Source organism: Gallus gallus, chromosome 2 (assembly GCF_016699485.2).
Source record: "Gallus gallus isolate bGalGal1 chromosome 2, bGalGal1.mat.broiler.GRCg7b, whole genome shotgun sequence".
NCBI classification, from domain to species: Eukaryota; Metazoa; Chordata; class Aves; order Galliformes; family Phasianidae; genus Gallus; species Gallus gallus.
The window spans coordinates 126,963,474-126,977,466 of NC_052533.1; the positions used below are offsets into that span (position 1 = coordinate 126,963,474).

The 13,993-nt window shown below is 41.8% G+C and overlaps 1 protein-coding gene across 1 annotated transcript in view; it reads left to right on the forward strand.

Moving 5' to 3' along the window:
* Positions 1-13,438, forward strand: part of LAPTM4B (lysosomal protein transmembrane 4 beta) — a 62,114-nt gene extending 48,676 nt beyond the window's left edge. Inside the window, exon 7 of the mRNA XM_001233338.7 lies at positions 11,450-13,438. Within this exon, the coding sequence (XP_001233339.4) occupies positions 11,450-11,524 (75 nt within the window). The 3' untranslated portion in view covers positions 11,525-13,438. The remainder of the gene's footprint in view (positions 1-11,449) is intronic.
* Positions 13,439-13,993: the final 555 nt, after the last annotated feature.

Sequence of the window (13,993 nt, forward strand, 5' to 3'; positions counted from 1 at the left end):
AAAAACAGTCCATCTGGTGTGATATAAACATAAGATTGAAGCCTTTCCAGCAGTATCTAGAATCATTCTATGATTCTATCTGTAGTGCAGGCACATCTGATAACAACACTCCTGGGAGATGACAATTGCTATTAAACAATTTGGCTGCCCCTTGGGAGCTATCTATAGGTTAACTTCATCTTGTAAACTCTTGAGTGGGAGCAAATGTAATCATAAGGGGCGACAAGTTTGGAGGTGGATGTTAGTAATAAAAATGTCCTTTGAAAGATTAGTGTGCTCTCAGAGTGTGTGTGCTCAGGACAGCACATCAACCATTTGTTACACTGAGCCATAATGTACTTCTCCAAGTCATCAGTACTGGTGACATGCAATCCAGTACCCCCTTAGGAATCATATGCTCATCCACTAAATGCATTTTGAAAGCATGAATGATGAGTTCTGTCCACACAAGATCATGACGCACAACGGGAGATGCAGCAGCAGTGGGCTGGCCAAGATGCAGAAAGGCTTTTGTGGCCTGAGGTGCACTATCGCTCCATGCTTTAAACAGAGAGGATAATTACATCATTATTCTGGATGACTTTTATGAGGTTGTGCATGATGAAAAAATAGACAATAGCTTCCTCAATCCAATTTTCTTCCCAAGCAAGAGCAATCACAATCTGTTTCTAAATATTGCTGTACCATAGTAATACATACATTTTTTCATCTATCTGCAGTACTGAAACTGTTTTGTTTCGTTATAGAAATGCATAAGCTCATGTAAAGTTTCTTAAACAGTGTCTTGGAGAGCTGGTGGCTTAAATAATAATAAATCATAAATAAACAAGCAGTTTTGTGAAAAGTAAAGAAGTATCAACTCTAACTCCATACAGATGATTTGGCAGCACTGAGGCCTACTTTTTCACTCATTCAGTCCTAAGTTGTCTCCAAGCTAGTCTGCTTCCAGTTATTCCATCTGCAGTCATTCTAGTGTGGTTTCCAATGGAAATGCATACATATAAACATGACAATACTTCCTGTCCATGTTGAGAGGAAGGTTTCCTGGGATTTGACAGATAGTGAATCATGAAACGCTTAAACCAATAGTAATTAACTAGAACGTTTTGGGCAAACTTTTCAAGCAAGCACATCCGTGAATACAGCGAAGTAAAACATTTCTCATTTGATATTAAATGCTGTCTGGCAACGATATGAAACTCTGGCTCTGTGTGCAGAGGTCGTTTATCTGAAGACAGAGGAAGGAGAAGTAGGCAGATGAGAAGATTTTTGTAAACATCACTCTCTGCCCTCCTCAGAAGTGGTTCCTTTGATTGCACTCATGTGACCAGAGCAGCCGTTTACACGGTAAGCAGCCAACTCAGACACAGATATTTGTAAGCAGCAAAGAAAAAGAACTGCTTCCATGGCGTAGTTGATCTCAATTGGAAGAGCAGAAATCAGGTAAGGGAAGAAGTCTGTCAGTCTCCTGAGTGTGAAGGAAGCACCATTCAGATTGAGGTCAGCTCCCTCTCCAGCACCTTTCCTGCTTCTGTAACGTGCCTGGCCTTGGAAATCTACTTTATCCTGGTCTCAAAACTGCCAAGTTACTTAGTATTACAGAATTATGTGAAGACTGCTCTGCAGGGGAGCAAGGATCCTAAGTTGGAAGAAGGACGGAACAAGAGAAGAATGTGGCAGAGGTCTATAAAATCACAAGTGGCAAAGAAGGTAAACAAGGAAAAATGTCTCTCTGCCTTAGCAAAAGAAATAGGGGAAATTCAATAAAAATATCAAGTGACAGATTTCATAGCAAACCAAAGAAGGTATTTTTTTGATGTTACACCTAGGTCACAGAACTCCAGGATGGCTGTAGCTGGCAGGGCCCTCTGGGCCATCTGACCCACCCCTGCTTCAGCAGGGACACCCAGAGCAGGCCCATGGCCAGGTGGCTTCTGAAAGTTTCCAGTGAGGAGACCCCACAGGCTCTGGGCAACTTGTGCAAGTGCTGCCTGGTGCTCAGAGGGAGCCCCTGTGCCCCAGTTTGTACCCATTTTCTCTGGTCCTGGCACTGGGCATTACTGAAAGGAGCCTGGCTCCATCCTCTTCTCACTCTTCCTTCAGATATATACACTGATGAGACCCCCCTGAGCCTCCTTTTTGCCAGACTGAGCAGAGCTCTCTCAGCCTCTCCTAACAGGAGAGGTGTTCCAGGCTCTGCAGCATTTTGGTGGACCTGCACTGGACATTTTTCCAGTACATCCTGCTCACTCTGGGTGGGCCCAGAACAGGACAAAGCACTCCAGGTGTGGTCCCCACCAGTACTCAGTAGATAGGATCACCTCTTTTGACCTGCTGGCAAAACTTTGCCTAATGCAGCTCAGAATACCATTGGCCTACTTAGCGGCAAGGGCATGATGCTGGCTCATGTTCAACTTGGTGTCCACCAGGACTACCAGGCTCTTTTCTGCAGAGCTGGTCCCAGATGAGTGGCTCCTGCATGTGCTGGTGTCTGGGGGCTGTTCCTCCTCAGCTTCGGGGCTTTGCACTGTTTGTAAACTGCCTGCTTGCTTCCCCACAGATGAAAGTGATCTAGGCTGCAGTTAATGACTTCTCACGGCACCACAGCTGTGGAAAGAAATCTCTCTCCTCTTGTCTGGGTGAATCACAGGAAAGCAAAGAAGTCAACATGAAATTAGAAAATGTGATTGGACAATGTTTTGTGGTCTGAAAGCTCCTTCCGACCACAGAACAGTAACACCCATACATTAATCAACCTGTACTTTTACATCCTTGGACTGGTGCAGATAGGTAGTTGATCTCACAATGGTATCACTGAGATGAAATGAACCCAGAGTGGAGGACAAGTGCAATTGGGCTTCTGCTACTTGAAGCTTCAGGTCACAGTCAAGTTGTCCCTGAACCTGATGCATCAGCCCTGTGCTACACTGAAGAGAAACTTCATCCTGAATTCAGAAAGGAAAGTGCTAAAAGGCCAGCCTCAGCCAAGAAGACATGCTGTAATGCTTTATGTCAGCCTGCAGCCTGTGCCAGCTCTCCTCCCATCACTGTGCTGGGACTGCATGCTGGACAGAGGCTCCTGGATGAGGAAATTCCTGTGGTTCAGCACTTTTACCCAACCACACTTCATGATTCCTGCTCTGGCTCTGCCATACTCTCTGTCTGGCTACCACGATTCACTTTGTGGTCACTCTCCATCCCTAATTAAGCGGGAAGGAAAGCCTGTACTTACTGATACTTTTTACATCAGCTGCATGAGACCAAATGTTCCTTTTACACTCTCTCCTCCTTGGATATCATAGAATCATTAGAATCATAGAATGGTTTGGGTTGGGAGGGACCTCAAAGATAATCTATTTCCAACCCCCCTGCTAAACACAGAGACAACTCCCTCTACACCAGGTTGCTTACAGCCCCATCCAGCCTGGCCTTGAATGCCTCCAGGGAGGGGGCATCCACAACCTCATTGGGCAACCTGTTCCTGTGTCTCACCACCCTCTCAGTAAAAAACTTCTTTACTGTTATCATGATATCTGCATGTGCCTCTCATAGAGATTCCTGATAATGGCCTGGGTGTATGGGAAGCAGAGGTCACTGCTGCAGGAGGATGAGATGTACTACAGTGTACTGTGGCTGTGATGAGGCATTGGGGGTGAACATTTCCAGGTTCAGGTCAAATTCTCTGCAGGTGTATACTTAGATTGTAAGTATATCCACAGTTAAGTCCCTGTCTCACACAGTCACATACAGGTTTCACCCAAGAAGGTTTTAAATTGACTGAACGGTCCTGCTGGATGAAAAGCTGGACATGAGACAGCAGTGTGCTCTCGCAGCCCAGAGGGCCAACAGTATCCTGGACTGCATCAAAAAAGGGGTGACAGCAGGGAGAAGGAGGGGATTGTCCCCTCTGCGCTGCCCTTGTGAGGACTCATCTGGAGTACTGTGTCCAGGCCTGGAGCCCCCACTACAGGAAGGATGCAGAGCTGTTGAAGTAGGTCCAGAGGAGTGCTATGAAGATGATTAGAGGACTCTCTTATGAAGAAAGGCTGAGGGAGTTGGGATTGTTTAGCTTTGAGAAGAGACGGCTCTGGGGAGACCTCATTGCAATCTTCCAATACTTAAAAGGAGCTTACAGGTAGAAGGGGGACCAAATTTTTACGCAGGTAGATAGCAACAGGACAAGGAGGAATGGATTTAAAGTGAAAGAGGGAAGATTTAGTTTAGATGTTAAGAGGAAATCTTTTACTCGGAGGGTGGTGAGGCACTGACACAGGCTGCCCAAAGAGTTATGACTGCCCCATCCCTGAAGGCATTAAAGACCAGGCTGGATGGGGTCCCTGGCAGGCTGGTCGGGTGGGTGGCAGCCCTGCCCATGTCAGGGGATTTTAACTAGATGATCTTTAACATCCCCTCCAGTCCCTTCCCCAGTGATTCTATGAAATCTGTCTTAAGACTTGCAGCACTTTTCAAGATGTTTCAAATAATGTTCCTGCTTTACAAATGGGAAATCTATCTATGAAAAAGTCAAAATTATTTGTTAAAACTCAAAAGGTCAGAGACAGGATCAGGACTGGATTGCCGTAGAAATTACATTACTTCTACTCAGTCGTGCATTGGTCATATGTCCCTGTTTAGGTACTGTGTATTGATGTAGTGTGAAGTCCTTCAGCATGAAGGACTGGAGCTTTTATTGAATAGCTTTATGTATTGTTTGCTGTGAGCCCCTGAGATGTATTCACATTGCCCCATGGCAATGGAAGTTGCTGTGCCATGGAAGTGCTCCTCTGGGTGACAGAGAACTGGAAGATAATCACTTGTTTATGAAGTAGAGTCCAAGCACATATTCCTTCCAGATTTATGAAGAAGTGATACTCTGCATTTCGCAGAGCAGTTGTTGAAGTGAACAGAATTTAAATTAGTTTACAGTAAATTTGTATTTGTTACAATTTTTTTAATCTGTCTTGATTGATGTATAGAATATTGTTTTCCAAATTTATTCTATATTTTATATAAGAATCCTGAGTTTACAGACAGTAGATTGAAGGGCTAATGTGTCTGGCAGTGAAAGTTTCAGAAAACATCTTGAATGCTGACTACCACCATCTGCACTTACAGTAACAATTTTTAATCTATAGCTTTTTTGACATTATCAAGCACACATATGTCTGTTCTAGAAAGTGTCTGACAAAAGTACTGTAGAGCTGTCTCTAACAGTGTTTGTTTCTAACAAGACACCGACAAGGTATTTTGCCATGGGAACTCACAAAGGTTTCACATTCTTGCCAGCCCAAATGCAGTTCAAACCAGAATTTGTTTGTGATAATTGCACACTTCCACTCAGAGAAGAATATGCATGGCTTTGGGGAAAATGTGATCCAAAGATTTCTATTGAGTTCAGTGAGTTGTGGGTCAGGCTCTCAAGAATGCAGAAATAATTGATTACTCAAATATTTAAGTTTACTCACACAGGACTAAGCACATTTTGTCCTCTACAAATGTACTAGACACCAAACAGACCCACGATCTTGAGTTAAAACTGGAATACATGTAGCAATATGAGAGAACTTGCACAAATATTGAAGAGAAAAAAAACTTTCTAGTGAAAGTTCAGGTTAATGGGGAAACAGCTGCAAAAAATATGGAAGGATTATTGAAATGATGCAATTCCCCCTGTCCCCCAAAAGACTTTGGGCTAATTCCAAACCATTTGAATCTACAAATATTTGCCTTAGTTTCTTTTTAGACATGTTTCTTAAGTAATGACTTTAAAAACTTATTATCCCAAAACAGATTAACTAGGATGTAAAAAATAAGAAATGACATATGATTATATTAACTGAATGTTTTATAGCTATTGGGAAACTCATATGGTTTCCAGTGAAGGTCATGTTCTTTATAATAGAGAGACGCTTATGTAATACAATTATCCAAATAAGTGGGATGACACCAGCTAAGTAAGGACCAGGATTTCTTATGGGTTACTTCTGGATTATTCCTGCATATTATAAAATAAGACTGCTTATTACCAAATGCTTAAATGGCACTGGGAGCAAAGCCCGGCACTCAGGACTCTCCGTCTCACCTAAGTACTAACTGTGGAGTTACAGAGTCACACTTTGTCTTATTTCCTTTCTTTCCCATAGATTCTTTCATACTTGTCATTGCTGTGACAACAGAAGGGTGGGAAGTAGCCCTTGCAGCCTAACTGATAACCCCGTGTCTGAGAAATTCATCTGAGAACTGGGAGATATGGGTTTGAATCTTGTTGGTTTGGGAGCCCCTAGAGCTCTGATCTCACAGTCTCTGGGCAATGTTTTTGTCACATTATATCAACAGTGAGTAATGTCACCTCCTTTTCTGGCTGCATATTAAAGGATGATATTACAACCCTATGTGGTTCTTAAATACAGTTATATGGGTTGTGAAAGAAGTTAGGAGCTTTTTACCTTTGGGTTTTAGGCATCCAATGGAACTGAACCTTAACCTTACAAATGTGCTAGCTGGTCTAGCCATAAAAATACAGGGTTTTGCTTCACAAGAATCAATGAGTTCCATAAAATGGGGGCCCACTGTATTTACTCACTGTAGTAATTTTCAAGCGACAGTCTCAAATACTCTGTAAACATTAGTTCCAGAGCAATGAACAGGCAATGAAATGCTCAAATGTAGTGCCCAGGAAGCAAAATGCTTCAGTTGTCTTAGTGCATATTCTTTCTTGGGGATACCATGGACCTAAAGTATGCTTATGCTTTTGTCATTCATTAATTATGTTAGGCTGTACCCATTCTAATTAGGTTCTCAGATAACACTGAATAGAGTGTTTCTGTATACTTCTCCGGTTTCTGAATTAAACCTTTCACTCAGTTACTGGCTTCTATTTTAGGTCTTTGGAGAGCATGTTTTGCTGGAATAACCAAGCAGATTATGACCAAGACACTTAACTGCTTCCGTTATATCAAATCGAGATTTAAAATAAAGATAAGACATGAGAGGAATGTCATGATTTTCATTTCATCTAGTTTGGTATAAATTAATCCATTAAAATTCAAATTCTCTTTTCCTTGAAATTTTTGTAACCACTTCAAGAGTCAGGAGTTAAAAGATGAGATAATTCAGCTTTTATATTTCGCTGTTTGGCCAAAATTGACTTAATTGTGAAAAGGCAGAGAAAATATTAGGGGAAGTAATGACCTGAAACTGTTCCTGTCAAAAACAGAGCTGCAAGATTTATAATTATCATGTCATAGAGTCATATCATAGAATGGCTTGGGTTGGAAGAAATTTCAAGGATCATCGAGCTCTGACCCCCCTTCCACAGGCATGATTGCCAACCACTTGATCAAATGCTAGATCAGGTTGCCCAGTACCCCATCCAACCTGGCCTTGAACACCTCTAGGGATGGGGCATCCACAAGATCTCTGGGCAATGCGTTCCAGCACCTCACCACTCTCTCAGTAAAAAGCTTGCCCCTAACATCTAACCCAAATCTCCCTTCCTTTAGTTTAAATCCATTTCTCCTTGTACTATCACTGTCTATCCTTGCAAAAAGTTGATCTCCCTCATGTTTATAAAGCCCCCTTAAATACTGGAAGGCTGGAAAAAGGTCTCCCCACAGCCTCCTCTTTTCCAGGCTGAACAAGCCTGTCTTCGTAGGAGAGGTGCTCCAGCCCTTGGATCATCTTCATGGCCCTCCTCTGCACCCTATCCAAAGGCTTCACATCTTTTCTGTGTTGGGGGGCCCCAGACCTGAACGCAGTACTCCAGCTAGGGCCTCACTAAGGCAGCACAGAGGGGACAATCCCCTCCTTCTCCCTGCTGGCCACCCCTCTTCTGATAGAACCCAGGATACCATTGGCCTTCCGGGCTGCAAAAGGTCACTGCTGGCCCATGTTAAGGTTTTCATCAACATATTCTGTTTTGTTTTGTTTTGTTTTATATACATTATTTTATTAGAGTGCTTGAAGAATTTTTCAAATTGTAACAGTATCTGAATGATTACTAGACTTACAGCTGACAAATGATTAAGTAACATTAACAAAAACATATTGACTGAAAGTAAAACAGTTAAATTAGATTAAAAGGCTTTTACTATACTAAGAATGTGATATACTTGGAGTCCCAGATAGTGCCGTGTATTCCATAAACTCTGTCTGCTCTCCTGCAAGTTTTGTCCATCATATTCATTCATATTAATCTTTATTAAGCATCCCACACTTTTTTATTTTATAACTCAAACACTGCTAGGCAAAGGCAAAGGAAGTAATTTTGAATTCTGCTTATTATACACTTATTCTTTTTTGGTCTCACAATTCTGTTCATGTCAAAGAAATGCAAGATTGGGGTATTTAAATATTTAAACACAAAAATCTCTGGAGAGTAAGCTTGTAAATTCATCACTGATGGAACAGTTAAGACAAATAACCCTTACCAGCAGTAAAGTGACTATAAGCCTTACAGACGTTTGCAAACCCTCTAGCCTTACACTGTAGATAATTTAATGCATAACTTATGGATCTCTTTAATAGCCTCCCCAATTAATAAACTATATGCCTTGAATATTCCTATAGAAGTTCAGATGCCTTAGGAATGGCCAATGGCTTCTCCAAAGTCGCTCCTGTAGGTGCTCCTATCTCCTCTCACTTCTTACAAAGCTGTTGAGAAAGCATTTGATGAGGCTCCTTGGGGTTTGTGATGTGCGTATGAGTTTTGGGTCCATAGAACTAAACAGAACATTCATCTCTTCAGAGCATGGTAAAAAGCCTTGCTAGGAAGCTCTTCTCCTTCCTGGGGGATTTCATTTTGTACAGGAGTGAAGTGAGTGAAAAAGCAAATCCTTCAGGAGACCCAGTGCAATGACAGTAACCACAATGCTAGAATAGTGGTTTTGATATAACAACAGTTGTTTTAGCTTTGACAAGATTGAGTGCCAGGTCCTGCACTTTGTCCACAACCCTATGCATTACTAGAGGCCTGGAGCAGAGTGGTTGGAAAGCTGCATGGAGGAAAAGGACCTGGGCATGTTAGTTGACAGCTGGCTGAACATGAACCAGCAGTGTGCCCAGGTGGCCAAGAAGGCCAATGGCATCCTGGCTTGAATTAGAAATAGCACAGCCAGTAGAAGCAAGGAGGTGTTTGTCTGTCTCTACTCAACAGTGGTGAGGCTGCTCCTGGAGTACTGTGTTCAGATTTGGGCCTCTCACTACAAGAAAGACATTGAGGCCCTGGAGGGTGTCAAGAAAAGGGTAACAAAGTTAATGAGGTGTCTGAAGCACATGAATTACAGGTTGCTCCTGAGGGAACTTAAAATTGTTCCATCTGGAGAAGAGGAAGCTCACGGGAAGCCTTATCACTGTCTACTATTGCCTGAAAGGAGGCTGTGGCAAGGTGAGGGTCAGCCTCTTCTCCCAGGTAACAAGAGGTAATGGCCTTAAGTTGCACCAGGGGAGGTTCAGGCTGGATATTAGTAAGAATTTCTTCTCAGAAAATGAGGTGAGGTATTCGAATAGACTGCCCAGGGTGGTGCTCAAGAAGAGGGTCAATGTTGCACTGAGTGGCACAGTCAAGAGTGCTCACAGGCATGGGTTGCTGGTTGGACTAGATGAGCTTAGTGGTCCTTCCAACCTTAATAATTCTATGATTCCATAACTGGTCTAAAAGAGAGAGGATTGGAGCACAGGGAGAGGTATTGTTCTTTATTAATTAACTAGTAGATTTGGAAAATTGACAGCTTTTTGAAATGAATCTGCTGTAATTTCTCATTATGTCTAGTGAAATGGATGTTGAACTTAAAAGAAATAGACAACAGTTTGGGGCAGAGCATTACAGAAATACAAAAAGAAAGGTAACATCTCAAAGTGAACTTGATCCATTTTCAGAATCATCTGTGGATTAAATTTAATTACAAATTACATTGTTTCATAATGCTAATGAATATGTTTCAGTACATTTTAGAAGTAGTGCCTTTTTTTAAGCAACAAAAGGCTTTTACCAGAGACCTAAGAATATTAAATTAATGGTCAGCACTAGGGAGCAGATCTCAGTTTTAGTGTTCTTCACAGTTTTCATGTTCTAGCAGGGTGATTTACTGAGTTTACATTGTAACTTACTTACAGTTTTTATCACAATGTTTTATAAAGCTCTATATGTTGTTTAATTAGATAAGTGGTCTGCCATAAATTGTTTACACCCTTTCAACCTGACATAATGTATTCAATTCATTTTAATACAGAGCTTTTTAGATGTTGCAGTCGATGTATGCATCATATATCGCATTTAGAAGCTCAAACATATGGTATTAATAAAGAGCAATGACTGACAATTTCCTTTTCTAAATAGTGAAACTTTCTGATTAAGAGCAGAAGATGCCAAGGTATCTGTTTTGTAATCCAGTGAATATGTGCACTGATGAACACAGTGCACGTTTGTAAGCTCACATAAGTATTATATGAATCACACTTGGAACCATGATACAAATAACAGATCCAAAGTCTACTTAAATCTATATAAAGATTCCCACTGATTTTAATATGCTGTGGATGAGGTCCAAGCTAAGTAACTATGAATGTTTCTTTGAAGAAAGTAGATTATCAACTTATTTAGAAACTGGAGAAATCCTCTCATGGCAGAATTTCCATTGACTTTAGTGGAGTCAGGATTTTCCCTGTGCATGTTTAGACATTCAGCTTCATGTGTCCTTTAATGACCAAGAAGGGATGTTTATAAATTTGGAAATTCCATCACGAGTAATTGATCTTCAGCTGTGTAAAGTGTCTCTGCCAATGCACCACAACTGTTATTTTTACACACTATCGATATTTTTTAGGGAATGCAAACTATATCTTTGTTTAGACATCCATTTTACCCTCGGTTCCTGCTGGGATTCACAGACCAAATGCTCTGTCACTTTTTTACACGCAAGCTACTTACTGTCATGCAGACATCATTAAAAGCTGCACGATAGCATGCTGGTTTAAAGAAGCAGAAACCTTGGTTCAAATCCCTCGTCTGCCCTGTGTGGCTTAAACTTGCATTTCCCACATCCTAGGGAGCTGCCTGGCCTCCTGCGAATGGGCTGATATATGATTAAAGCTGCCTTAATTTCTGTCAGATGTTAAAGTATTTACTGGAGGGGCTTCTGGGAGTGCATGTCTTCCCTCTCACAGCTGAGAGCCCCTGAAGCACAGAAGTGGAGATTTATTGAGACATTGGGTAACTTGATTTCAATTTTCTTCCCTTCTCCCCACCCCAAAGTAATTCTTAGCTATTCCAGTGAGTTTTCAGAGAGGCTTGGGAGACTTTCTCACTCTGGCATAGGAGCCTGTGCACTCTTCCAATAGATGGGGTTCAAGGTCGCCAGACAGAGGGCAGCTGCAGAATAGGCAGCTACCATCACTGACACCTTGGAGAAAATCCTTTTTGACAATATAACCTTTTTCTCCTTTCCTGCAGGTGCTGTTGCCACCATATGATGATCCTGCAAACGGAGCTGCTAAAGATCCACCACCACCTTATGTGTCAGCATAAGTGAGAGGGAGCTGTATACCTAGGGAGGATAGCTTTACTTTTCAGATATTGGAGCAATAGTTTGATAATTTCACTTTCATGTTTCAACATCTATGGGTTATACACTGCTGTTCTGCTGACATATTGAAACCTAAATTATATGATTAAAATTCTGTAGATAGTTTTAATAATTTTCTGCAACTACCGTTGTGTGCTGAACTAGTTTCAGAGCAATTCTGGGTAGCGATAAGGTTACAGTAGTCACTGAATAGCTTTGACCACCGTGTCTGACATGCAGTCATAGGGAATGTAGGACTTTGCATTATCAAACAGGTCAAACAGGTTCAGAGAGTAATTAATTTCCTTTTTTTTTTTTTTCCCTTAATTTATAAAAATCCCAAAGCATTACACCTTTTTTCTCAGATGCCCAATTTGACCTTCAGAATACAGATCAGGTCCAAAAAGTGACAGCTTCATTCCTGTTCTGCAAAAAATGATTATGCTACAGAAGATGATGATTGCAAGGAGTTTTACATACTATTCTCACCTGGCTAGCAGGAAGCCAATCTAGAAGTGAAGAGTAAGAATAGGAAATCAGAGTACACATAGCACTCTGTGATGTCTAACAAGTCAGAACTTGTGGTCCAGCAGGACTCACCTTATTCCAGCCTGCAACTATTCTAACGTTCAGAACAAAAGTTCTTACCAACTGATGATTTTCTCTTCCTGCCAATACCCCCTTTTCCTCTCTAGAAACTTCTCAGATAGTGTTTTGAGGCCACAAGATCCCTGTTTTTAAAGCCCCATGGTTTGGTGACAAAGCTGCGTCTTTCACACTCAATATGCAAATGTTTTCCCATTGGAATGTGCCTGTAAATATCGCAGTGTTCTGTTGAGCGTGAAGTAAATTATGCAGATTCTAAGATATGTGCTCCCAACCGATGGGAAACTCATGCATGTAACTTCCTTGAGCATTAGCAGGTATTTTTAGCGTATTTCTCATGTACACCAACGTGGGGATTTTAGATTCCTTTTATAACTGAACTGGTAATGCTGAGAATCCTTCTCACGGGACTCATCCATCCAGGAATGCTTGTGTGAGGTATTTTTTTGTTCCCCAGAGAAGTGCCTCCTGCACATACAACCTTTTTTGTTGTTGATGAAGGTTCTACTTTTAATTGAAAAGCATCAGGGCAAGGAAATAGAATGTGTGTCTCTACCTCTCACCACTCCACCCTGTGGTGCCTCCTCTCCTTCTAAGGTGGTCGAACAGGCTGATGCCACTGTGTGCAGGGAAAGGGCACTGCAGAGGTGGACCACAGTTTGGAGGGGCACCAGAAGAACCCAAGGTGCCATCTCCCTCCGACCGGCCCTTTCCAAGGAGGACACCCGTTCTCACCCACAGTGCATTGGCTCCATTCTGCAGCCCAAAGGAGAGTGGAGCTTTTCCTGCCTTTTTCTGGAAAAGAGCTTTCCAGGGGAACACAGGACCAACAGCTTCTTTTCACAGAGGTTCTCGCTGTGACCTGTCCTTGCATAGGCCATGGAAGGAAGAATCAGACTCTTCTACCACACCTCTGGGAAAATGCAGGTTCCAGTCTGCCTTTTGGCATTTTACATTGTGGTTCACTCACTCTGGGATCAAAATAAACAATGATTTTGACCAAATCCTGAAGTCCATCCATCAATCTCTGTCACAGCCCTATTGCTTCCATCAGAATAACTCCATTTATAATTATCTCACTGCAATTATCTTTGGGAATTTCTCTGAATTTGAGGGTTGGGCTGGCTGGTTGGGCTTCTGAGCTTCATTTTCTTTCATTCTTGACAGAGTTGTGAAGGATTTTAAATAGCCATCTGTTTGAGAAAAGCTGGTTGTAAATACATCACATCTGTGTATACAAACTTCTCTACAATAAAGGGGCATTTCCTCAAGAGCGTGGAAATCATTTTTGCTGAACTTCCAAGAACAAACCTACACAAATTCCTCTCCAATCAATCTGACACGGCAGGATTTGCTCTATAAATGAACTAAACCACCGCCTTTCCCTCTGTACTACATAAGCAGAGAAAAGAATAGGAAGTTTATCAGGTAATTTATTGTACAATTAAAACAAGAGGTAATCGAAGCTTTTGGTTTGTTGTCCAGAAGTGCAGGCAGTTTCCCAAGTCTGATGAAGTGTGCGATACAGAACAGGGCTAAACTGAGCTGTACTAAAAGCTGTGGCTTCTTTTTCTGCACATTGTTACGGGGATAATGTTGTGCTAATTCACATGAAATTTCTGTAGATGCTAGCTTGTCTGACTGAAAAAACAAGACCTCTTTATTCACACCATATGTGCATAAGTGTGACTGAATTTGTGCTCCTGTCAGTTCTCCTTATACAGTTCAGATTTCAGCCAATTTGAGTTAAAGGGGTCACAGGTTATGGTGCCAAAACCATGACCTTTCAGCACATTGTGTAGACAGACAGCTAGGTAGGAGGGAGC